Genomic DNA, 11825 nt, shown 5'->3' with positions numbered 1-11825 from the left:
TCAAACTTAGTTCAATCTCAAACGACCTTCTTGAACCGGTGTTCCTCCAATGTGTGAGCTTGTTTACCTCCCAATCTAGCCAAGTTTTCTTAACAAAGCCTTTGTAGAATTTGTAACCTATACTTTGGATAGCAACTTTTGTTTTTGACTTTTGCAAAGTTTGAATTCAAAACTTTAAGAAAACTCACCCCAAACGCAGCACCCATGCCAGCGTTACATGCACAAACCTACCACGGCCAACCACCACTACCATGGCTCTGCGCCACTGCTTGGCCGCGCAGCGGTTTCCCAACCCCAGCCCGAGCCCCTCTGAGCGCCCCTAGCTCCCCCTTCACACCCTGGCGCTACCCTTCCTCTGCCAGTAGCTCAGCCGCGCTGCCGTGCACCTTAGCGTGGAACCCTACCCTCCGGTGATCCCCGCTGCCCGCTGATCCCGCAGGTGCACCACGCACACCCCGCTCAAGCTCCCCGAGCCCCACCTCGGCCACTAGCGCCACAGCCGGCACTGGAGCAGAGCCTCATCGCAGCCGTTTTCCCCTCATTGTGAACCGCCACCTGCGGTCGCTCTCCGTCGGCGATTCTTTCAGTTCATCCCCTCACGGTGAGCTGCTCGCCGCGCCCGTGCCCTTCTCTCGACACCGTTTCACCAGAGCTCGCCGAAATTCTTGCCGGAGCACAGCCGACCGCCCAAGGACCCCATTGCAATGTCCTGATTCTTTCCAGGGGCTTTAGTGTTAAGTGTAGGGGCAGCATTGCAATATTTTGAAACTTAAAGGGGGCGTGAGCGCGATTTGAGTTTAATCTTTTCTATTTTTATTTAGATTTAAATCGGTTGAACTTTGAAAATGCATAAGAAATTGTAGAAACATGCTAAAAATGTGAAACCTACTTTGTTAAACTCCGTATGTGGAATAGTTTCACAGAAAAATAGTTTTGAACATGTCATTGTTGTAGAATTTCCTTTAGGATTTATTTTGTGTTTAAGCCTTTAAATGCTCTATAAATCACACAAAATGGTAAAAATGTAAATCCACCTCTATTAGTTTACTTGTGTCATGCTTGTTCGAGATATGAATTTTGTGGCACGAGTCTAGGTGTTGAACACATTGGTTTAAGTCAGACCTTGAAATGCTAGGCTAGATCTTGATATTTACACTATAAATGGGAGAAAACAGAGAAAAATTCAAAACTACTTTTGTTGAGTTCCTAATGCAAATCTTTCCTTAGGAAAAATACTACTTCCTATCTAAAACGTGACGAACCTTGCTTAAGCTGTTGTACATGCTTTAATACAATTAAAATATGGAAAATAGATGTCCTTCTTATTATATGAAGGAAAAACATTAGTGACATCTGTTGAGCCTAGAGAACCCACTGTAAAAATATCAGAGCCAAACTGCTACTGAAACCTAAGTTAAAAATAGTTCTATGAAACTTGCCATAGGTTGTTGTCTTATTTTTGATGATTTCTGTAGGAGCCATTTGAGTGCCAATATTTTACAGTAGCTCACTGATGATATTAAGAAGTCTCTGTAAAATTTGCAGCACCATATATTACTTAATACAACCGGAAGAAATTTTTGAAGTTATGGCTATATAAATGGAATAAAAATAAATATTGAATAAGAAGGGTAGCATGGGAAATGTACATCTAGGTTGTCAAGAAAATTCAGAAATAGGATAACTTTCCAAATGAACTTTAATTAACCCTAGAATGACACCACCTTCCTTTTTAAAGTTCAAGTGAATGAAAAATAATATATATGTACAAAATCACCATCAAAGTCAACCCGAGGTTTAAATCGTAAAGCACCTTATTTCATAAAGAAATCAAATTTAATCCTTTTCTAGGTCAATGTGGCCTTAATGCAAGTTATGCTTCTACAATGACATCTAAAATGCATCCTGCACATAAATTGTGAAACTTGAATTATTGCATATGCATCTCGTGTAGAAGCAAATCTTGCGGACAGGACTTACGAGCTGCTCCAGACGGACGAGGAGACGTCTGTAGAGCTACACCAGATCGAGGCTAAGCAAGATCCCAGCCAGGCTTCCAGCGAGCTCCCCACTAACCTAGATTAGGAAGGCAAGCCCCGGAGCATAACCCTGATTTAAAATTTATGCAACACCTATGATGCTTATGTTTGTGCATTTAAGTTCATAGGAGTTGATTGAAAACCTAGTTGCATGATTTCAGGTACCTATGTTTGAACACTAGCATTATAGGCCAAGTAGTTGCAATGCTAAATAAGGACTCAGTAAAAGTTGAGTGATTTCTTGTCACTCGCGAGTTATAGGAGTTGCTTGTTTACTTATACTACAATCATAAGGATGACGGGCAGGGTCGGGATTGGTTCCGACTCGGTGGATTTGCCCCGTCTGTCTAGTGATGAAATTGCTAAGGCCGAAATGTGTCGGCGTTCGTGGTCAAGTATTTGAAAGTACTATTCTCATACCTAGTATGGGATGGGGAAACCTAGTACTTGATCAAACTAGGGCGTGAGCATATCGCCCCACTGTTTTCGGAATAGAGTTTTCCCTGGTGCATCATGTGGGTACAAGTGCAGTCACGGTACAGCATCATCTAGGATCGTGGGGCATTGTATCCATGGGAAGTGGGGCTGACACATGCCTGGGGATTGATGGGGACGGCTGACAAGTGAAGGGAATCTAGCGTGGTACACGGATGTCGTGGGGTCAGGTTCACCTTGCAAGGTTACAAAACTCGATTCGAATTGTCTACCTCTCACAGTTTGAGACTACTTGATCACTGTGCTGCACTAAGTAAAAAGTGGAACAAAAGAATGATTATCTTAATGATGATGCTTGGAATAAAATGTTTGAACAACATGCTTGCTTAGAATAGGTGCTTATCAAGAATGGTTAATCTATTAGAACCTGATGCTAAAATTTGAAAGTAAGGACCTATTTTAGTCGCTTTTGGCAAAACAAACCCCTCAGCCAAAAAGCCTTGCATGTCTAGAAGTTGGTGGAGTAGTTACCACTCGACGGTTAAGTCTTGCTGAATATTAGTATACTCAGCCTTCCTTGTGGCTTTGTTTTCAGGTAATGTGGTAGATGTCGATGACTGTGCTGCTAGTTTGACTTGGCCGACCCAGCTCCCTTCAGGTTGGACGGTCGAGTGGGATCCATCCGTGGTCGGCGAGGATCGCGGTAATTGATGACATGGAATGCTTCACCATGGCATCTCTACTTTGATGTTTAGATTATCATTTTATTTCCGCTGCTTAAACTCTGAAAAACTTTACTTTATGCCCTTTTGAACTATGGTGGTGTAATAAATTAAAGTGAGACCTATGTTAATGAACTTGGATTGTTGTAATCTCTAGACTCGCCTTCGCGTGAGTATGCTTTGCCACGATCGGAGCCAAGTGGTTTATCGGGTGAAACTCGACAGACCACCAGGTTAACTTGATTAAAGTGTTGGTTCGCATGTGAGGTGAAGTTGAATACACTTTAGCTGAGTTAATTTGGGTGGTTCTACCATATTCGCGGCCATCTGTGGGGGATACACGAGCGGGTGGAGTGCGGACGAGATCTAGGCACTGGGGGAGAGCTTGGTGCCGCACGCGCAGGTGGTCGCTAAGTCGACCATCGCGCAGTGGGTGATGGAGGCTCGCCGCTTGGCGGAGGTTGCGGGCGTGGGCCAAGGACGCCAGGTTGGAGCTGAGCGTTGTCCTGACCGCAACTGAGGTACCCTTCTCTCTGCCTACCGTGCCATCGACCGACCCGACCAGGGGCTAGTAGTAGAAATTTTGTAGGAATAGTTAGTTTTTGTAACATAATGAATTCGCAGGGGACTAAGATCCCCCGAGTGAATAGATTTAAGTTCTTTTGTGATCGTGATGGGAAGCTTGTCCCGCCCGTGTTCATTTTTTTCCCTTAAGTACTTTTGCTTTTTGTCCTTTTCCTTTCAAACTTGCCCATTGACCGTAGGCCGCAACCTTTAGAACCCGAGCATGGCCCACGAGGCTTAGCTGCTCGTAACCATAGGTTGTGGTGGGGTCTGATCGATCGGGAGACTGAAGCATAAGTTACTTAAGGTAGTCAGAGGAAACGAGATGCCTTTTCATTTGGGTGAAGTGCGTGATTGCATGAAAGTAAAGAGGGGGGTGGTATCGCACCCCCATGGAGCCCCTGAGCGACCCAGGCTCAGAGTGCTCGGGCTAGGGGTGATGTAGGAGCAAGTATCGAATAGAAATGACCAGTAAGATCGAGTTAGGGAAAGAAATGACGTAACTGCTCAATGTTCCATGTGTTGGTGAGGATGTTGCTATCGTTGTCCTTCAGTCGGTAGGCACCTGGTCGGATCACCTCAACCACCGTGTATGGTCCTTCCCATGGCAGAGAGAGCTTGTGCTTGTCCTTGATCGACTGGGTCCTCCGTAGTATGAAGTCACCAATGTCAAGGGTCCTCCCTTGGATTTTCCTCTCGTGGTACCTGCGGAGGGTCTACTGGTAGCGAGCGGAGCGGATGATGGCCGTCTCTCATGCCTCCTCGAGCAGGTGGACTGCGTCCTGCTGACCTTCCGCGGCTTGGTCTTGGTCGAAGGCCTTTACCCTTGGGGTGTCGTAGTCGAGGTCGAACGACAACACGGCTTTGGCTTCGTACACTAAGAAGAAAGAGGTGAACCCGGTGGACTGGTTTGGGGTCGTTCTTAGGCTCTAGAAGACCGCTAGGAGTTCTGCGACTAATCGCCCGACGTGCTTTTTGAGCTGGTTGAAAATGCGAGGCTTGAGTCCTTGGAGGACCATGCCGTTGGCCCACTCGACCTGACCGTTGGTCCGTGGGTGCCCGACCGAGGCCCAGTTGATCCTATTGCCGTATCCATCACAAAAGTCGAGTAACTTCTTGCCGGTGAAGTTTATTCTGTTATCAATGATGATACAGTTAGGGACACCAAACTGATAGATGATGTCGAGGAAAAAATCGACCGCCTCTTGCGAGCAGATGTTGGTGATGGGCTTCGCCTCGATCCACTTGGTGAATTTGTCCACCGCCACAAGCAAGTGAGTGAAGCCACTTGGGGCCTTTTTGAGGGGCCCGACCATGTTGAGGCCCCAGACCGCGAATGGCCAGGTGATGGGGATGGTTTGGAGCTCTTGCGCTGGCAGGTGGGTTTGCCGAGTGTAGAACTAGCATCCCTCGCACCTGCGGATGACCACCTTTGCGTCTTGCAACATCATGGGCTAGTAGAAACCTTGACGAAAGGCTTTTTCAACCAGCAACCTTGGAGCCACGTGGTGTCCGCAGATTCCGGTGTGGACTTTGAGGAGAAGTTGTTTCCCCTGGTCGGTCGGGATGCACTTCATGAGTATTTCTGATGGACTTCATTTGTAGAGTTCGTCACCAATAGCGACGAACATTTTGGCACGTCGACCGACTCACCGCGCTTCAGTCCTCTCTGGTGGGAGGACCTCTTCGAGGATATAGGCGAGTAACGTCGCTCTCCAGTCGGCTGGGTCAAGCATCATTACGTTGGTGCCACTAGATGAGGTCGCCATAGGGGCGTCGGGGCTAGAGCCCTCAGGCGCCTGGTCGGGGCTAGGCCACGTCGAAGCGTTGGAGTCCCCGAGCAGAGTGTCATAGCCTCCGAGCGCTTGATCAGACTGCGTCTGGGTCGAGTCATCTCGGATGTGGGAGGATGGCTCATGGAGGTCGTTCACAAAGACTCCGTCCGCAGGCGGGCCCCGTCTGTCCGCCAATTTTGTGAGGAAGTCAGCAGCGTCATTGTCCTTTCGCGGGACATGATGCAGCTCGATCCCTCAGAATTTTTCCTCGAGCTTGTGCACCTCTTGACAGTACGCTGCCATGAGAGGGCTCTTGCAGAAGGACTCCTTCATGACTTGGTTGACCACTAGCTCCGAGTCACCACGGACATAAAGCCACGTCGCACCGAGCTCGATGGCGATGCATAGCCCGTTGATGAGGGCTTCGTACTCCGCAACGTTGTTCGAGGCCAAAAAATGGAGATGGATTGTGTAGCGAAGCCTGCTCACATCCGGGGAGATCAGGACCACTCCAGCCCCCGAGCCGGGTGCCATGATCGACCTGTCGAAGTACATCGGCCAGTACTCATGGGTGACATCCGAGGTCGGGAGCTAGGTCTCCGTCCATTCGGCGATGAAGTTAGCCAGGGCCTGTGACTTAATAGCGGTATGGGGGACGTACTTGATGTTGTGGCCCATGAGCTCGAGTGCCACTTGGAGATCTGTCTCACGGTTTCGCGGTTGTGAATGATCTCCCCTAACGGGTACAAGGTGATGACCGTGACCTCGTGGTCGGTTAAGTAGTACAAGAGCTTTCGGGTTGCCATCAGCACAGTGTACAGAAGCTTCTGGACCTAGGGGTAACACACTTTGATGTTGGTGAGTACCTCACTAACGAAGTACACCGATCGCTAGACCTTAAGCGCATGTCCTAGCTCCTCCCTCTCGATGACAAGGGCAACGCTAACCACGTGGTCACTTGCCGCCATGTGGAGGAGAAGAGGTTCTTCCCATTCAGGAGCGACGAGGACTGGAGCTGAAGTTAGCAATGCCTTAAGGCTTTCCAAAGCCCGTTGCACCTCCTCTGTCGAGACGAATGCTTCTGCCTTCTTGAGGAGTTTGTAGAGAGGCATCCCCCATTCGCCTAGCCGGGAGATGAATCGACTTAGGGTGGCCAAGCAACCAGTAAGCCTCTGTACGCCCTTGATGTTGCGTATAGGGCCCATGTTGGTGATGGCTGTGATTTTTTCAGGGTTGGCTTCGATTCCTCGCTCAGACACAATGTATTCGGGCAGCTTCCCCTTTGGAACCCCGCAAACACACTTTTCAGGATTCAATTTGACGCTAAACCTTTGAAGGTTCGCAAATGTCGCGTCTAAGTTCACAATCAAGTCGCTTGCTTGAGCCCTTTTTACCACTATGTCATCTATGTAGATGGCAATAGCGGGTTTTGGCCGCTCGACTTGGTCGGGGCAGGTTGATCTGATCGGCGAAGCATCATTGCATGCACCGTTGATAGGTGGCGCCCGTGTTCTTCAAACCAAACGGCATGGTTACGTATTAGTACGAACCATATGGGTTGATAAATGAGGTCGTGATCTGGTCACCCTCTTTCATTGCGATCTGGTGGTAGCCTGAGTAGGCATCCCGAAAGGAAAGGATTTCGCATCCTAAAGTGGAGTCGACTATCTAATCAATGCGCGGTAAAGGAAAGTGATCCTTGGGACACGCCTTGTTAAGGCCAGTATAGTCAACACACATTCTCCATTTCCCATTCTTCTTTCTTACAAGAACAGGATTAGCGAGCTAGTCGGAGTGGTATATCTCCTTGATGATGCCGGCCACCAGGAGTTTGGCGATCTCTCCTCACCTATGGCCCTACACCTCTTGTCATCGAAGTGGCATAGGCATTGCTTGACGGGCTTCGAGCCCGGGGCGATGCGTAGTGCGTGCTCGGAGACCTCCCTCGGTATGCCCGGCATGTCAGAAAGCTTCCATGCGAAGACATCCTGATTTGCACGTAGGAAATCGATGAGCTCACCTTCCTATTTGACCAAGACCTTGGTCCCAATCCACACCATCTTGGTTGGGTCCCTAGGGTTGATGTCCACCGCTTTGGTCTCCTCGATCGGACGGAAAGCGCTCATGGAGGTCAGCTCGTTGTAGTCGGGGATCGCCGGCGCCGCTGCATTTCCGAGCTTCGGGAGCTCGGTGGCGTTGATGATGCCAGTGATGAGCTCGTAATGCTCGCGGTCGCATGTGTAGGCATGCGAGAAGGTGCAGCCCACAGTGATAACGCCGTTCGGTCTTGGCCTCTTCAGCTTGAGGTAGGTGTAGCTGGGGATCGCATTGAACTTGGCATAGCATGGCCACCCCAGGATGGCGTGGTAGGATCTCGAGAAGTCCACCACCTTGAAGGTTAGGACCTTCATGTGGAAGTTCGTGTGATCACCAAACGTGACAGGCAGGTCGATCGACCTGAGTGAGTACGCTTGCTGCCCCGGGATCACTTCGTGGAAGGGAGAGCTCACGGGGCAGAGCTCCGACCGGGGAATGCGCATGGCATTGAGGGTCTCAACGTACAGGATGTTGAGGCTGTTGCCCCCCTCCATTAGGACCCTTACGAGGCGCTTCTTGTTGACGATAGGGTCGACGACGAGTGGGTAGAGACCCGGTCGGGGGATGTAGGGAGCATGGTCCCTCTGATCAAATGTGATCGGAGAGTCCGACTAGTGAAGGAAAGTGGGGATGGATGACTTGGCGACACATACCTCTCAATAGCGCACTTTGCGTTGGCACTTGGAGTGGTCGGCGTTGGGCCCTCCGAAGATCATGAGGCATCCCTCGGGGTCGGGGAAGCCGTCTCCATCTTTGCTCGCTATGCCTCCCCTCTTGGCCGGGTCCTCCTTGCCTTTCCGCTCCGTGGGCTTGGCGGCTTGGTGTAGGAAGCCCTTGAGGAGCTTGCAGTCCTTGTAGAGATGCTTGATGGGGTAGGCGTGGTTGGTGCATGGGCTCTCCATCAGCTTGTCAAAGTGGTCGGGCCAGCCCTGTTGGGGCTGCTTGCCCAAGCACTCGGTCACGGCGACCAAGGTCGGGTTGGTTGGGTGGTGCCTATCCTTGTTCTTCTTCTTGTCCTGCCATGCGGAGGGGGCCTCATCCTGGATCTCGTGCTTGGCTTTGCCCTTGTCCTGACCACCGCTGAAGACCGCCTCGACTCCCTCCTCGCCGGAGGGATGGTTTGTGGCGATGTCGATCATGTCGCGGGTGGTTCGGGGCTTCACGTAGCCAAGCTTATGGACCAGGGACTTACAAGTTGTTCCAGAGAGGAATGCTCTGATGACGTCTGCGTCGATGACATCAAGAAGGGAGTTGCACTGCCTTGAGAACCTGCAGATGTAATCCCGTAGGGACTTGTTGGGCTCCTGCTTGCAATTCTTGAGGTTCCAGGAATTCCTAGGACGGACGTACATCCCCTGGAAGTTCTCGATGTAGACCCTCTTGAGGCTCGCCCAGTCGTGGATGCTGTTGGCGGGAGAAATTCGAGCCATGCTCAAAAAAACTCCCCTACGCAGATGGGGAGGTACTGGATGATGAAGTAGTCATCATCCGCTCCACCGGCTCAGCAGGTGAGCCAGAAGTCTTCGAGCCATACATCAGGGTTCGTCTCCCCAGTGTACTTGGCGATGTTGGTGGGCAGTCTAAAGCACGGTGGGAATGGCGCTTTCTGCATGCGGTGACCAAAGGCTAGTGGTCCCGAGCCATCCGGGCTGGGGCTCAGTCGTCGTACCGGTCGCTCGGTCGGCCACTGCACCTGGGGTGCATATTTTCATACTCCTCGACGGGCTAGCTAGGGCTCGCGCTACCAGCGCTTGCCGCCATTCAACCGATGTTGGTGTCATGCTGAGCCTGACGCCGGGTGATGATGATGCTGCGAGCGTCATGGATTGGCCCGAGCCTCTCGTGAACATGCGGATGCCGTGGAGCAGGTGCTGGGTTGAGCTACGGCGTGATCGCGATGCCCGACCCCGCTCAAGGTGGCTGTTGTGGTGGTCGGACAGAGCGGTTTGATGAGTGTGGCCCCAATGCCTCGGTCGGGCAGGAGGCCGTGTGTCACTGTCATGACGCGGAGCTTTCCGCCTGCTGAACGGCGGCGGTCTCCACCAACGCTTGGAGGTTCCGGTGGATCGCCTGCTCCTGGGGGTCGGTAGGGTTGGGGAGACTGTGCAGAAGCATCGCGGCAGTAGCGATGTTCTAGCCAGCCCGAGTGAACTGAGGGGGATCATCCCCTCCAGCCAAGATGTTGCACTGGACCTAGCGGGTGTGGCCTCGAGCGCCACTCGCCGGGTTGCGTAGGTGGCTGCCGGCTCGCCTATCGCTGTCGCAACTCATCTCCGTGCGCCTACGCATGCACCAGGGCCTCCTAACTTTGGGGCTCTTTATTTCAAAATTTCTAATATAAACTTAAGATGCAATGTATACCAAAGTTTTAGAGCTTCGAGACCTTAACAACTTTTACTGAAGGAGTAAGTTCTAAATCTACACAGAAGGCCTTCAAAATCCAGGTGAAAGTCACCTAGTTTGGTCAACTCAGCCCAAGACTTGCAATCTAGACTAAGTCTAGAAATCAGTTCAACCATGCATCATGGCATGAACTTATCTCTCAAAAGTTGAAGCGAACATCAGAAAAATCTTATATAAGAGTTTGAGAACTAAGTTTATACAACAATTTTGTCAATTAGACTTTAGTCCAATTAGCCTCCGAAGCTTTTCAAAACTAAAGCTCAAGTTAGCCAAACACCTTGAAAACAGCCAAACAGCTGATTTTCTCTAAGTCCGAAAAATCGGCGTCCTCCAAACTTTGGTCCTTTGTATCTCCAAATCTACCACGAATTTGAACTCGGTTCAATTACAAAAGTTGAACTTTGTTCTGAGAACTACAACTTTTGTTAAGGGAGTTAATATTGGGCGGTTCAAGAATCAGGAGATCTTGTGCTTGGAAATTGGCCCGGCGAGGGATCCTGCAAATCCCTCGGCTCAGAGCGCGCCAGGGCACACGCGTTGTGCCCTCCAGAGCGCCACTGCCGCGTGGTGTGGCCTCACTAGCGCAGCACCTCTGCCCAGTTGCCGGCCCCGAAAAGATGCCGCCTCACGTGCCCCGCCGCCAGTGAGAGCGCGGTCACCTGCTGCGCTTGCGCCGCCCCGCTCTGCCCGAGGGCACACCCCGCCCCGAGAGTGCGCACCCCCGCGGATGCCAGCCCAGTGCCGCTACCTCTACCAACCACCACCCCGGCTGCGACAACTCCTCCCCGCCTCGCCGGTGACACGTCCCGGCAAAGCCGATGTTACTGCGCACGCTCGCTCGCTTCGCCCACGCCTGCACACCTCGCCTGCCGTGCCAACCTCCCTCCTCTGTCCGCCAATGGAGCCGCCGCCATTAATGGCTGCAGCAACACCCCGGCTCCCCTCCGGTCCCGCCCGCCAGCACCATGGCCCCACCTCGTTCGCCGCTCCGTCCTAACAATATAAATGGAAGCCCAGCGCCGCCGGTGCCCCCTTCCCCACTTGCCCTCGCCTCGGCGAAGCTCCCCTGTCTTGCTCTCCGCTCCACCACTTGATCCTCCGTGGAGCCCCCACCTCTGCTCAACCCTACGCCACGCCGACACCACCCGCCGCTTCGCCTCTCCCTCGCGTAGCTCTAGAGCCCGTCGGTTGCCCACGAAGAGTACTGCCGCCGCTGGAACACCGCCACCGCATGCTGCCCGCCACCGCGTTTTGCCTCGGCCAAGCCTCCCCATCACCCCCAATTGCTTCAAACCGGCCTAAGGTGAGCCCGTAAGCCTTCCCGGCCCCTTACCGGACTAAGGCTGCCGGTGAGTCGCCGGAATTTCAGCCGGCCACTGCCACCGCGTGCCCGAGGACCCGATTGCGATTGAGAAAGTCGAATCAGGGGTTTTAGTGCAAAAACCAGGGGCCTTTGCATGATTAAACCGTAGACCTAGGGGCTAGACCATAAGTTTGTCACGGTTTATGTTTTTATATCGGCAGAATATATATTTAACTTTGAAAATTCACCAAAACTCGTACAAAATTTAGAAAAATGTCAAACCAATTTTTCTAGACTCAGAGTAAAGTGTAGTTTCTAATAAAAATACTTTTGGCACATGTCTCTGCTAGAATTAATGTTATATGTTTTAATTCTTGTTTAAGCCATTTAAATCATAGTAAATTGCAAAAAAATGCTAAAATGGTAAATCCAACTCTTAACTATTTGTTTCAGAGAGTAGAAGCTTGGAAAATGATTTGGAGCCTAG

The 11825-nt window shown here is 51.2% G+C and overlaps 1 protein-coding gene across 1 annotated transcript; it reads right to left on the bottom strand.

Annotated features, from left to right (window-relative positions):
- Positions 1-4689: 4689 nt before the first annotated feature.
- Positions 4690-5076, bottom strand: LOC106804253. The gene has a single exon (XM_014805003.1). The coding sequence runs from the start codon at positions 5074-5076 to the stop codon at positions 4690-4692; it is 387 nt and encodes a 128-aa protein (XP_014660489.1).
- Positions 5077-11825: the final 6749 nt, after the last annotated feature.

This window comes from Setaria italica, chromosome I (genome assembly GCF_000263155.2).
Source record: "Setaria italica strain Yugu1 chromosome I, Setaria_italica_v2.0, whole genome shotgun sequence".
Lineage (NCBI taxonomy): Eukaryota > Viridiplantae > Streptophyta > Magnoliopsida > Poales > Poaceae > Setaria > Setaria italica.
The sequence above is the reverse complement of the archived record's forward strand: the minus strand, read 5'-3'. Positions and strand labels throughout refer to the sequence as shown.

Bases quoted from the DNA above. Each gene is read 5' to 3' on its own strand.
- LOC106804253 (XM_014805003.1), bottom strand. From the start codon at position 5,076: ATGGTCGGGCCCCTCAAAAAGGCCCCAAGTGGCTTCACTCACTTGCTT.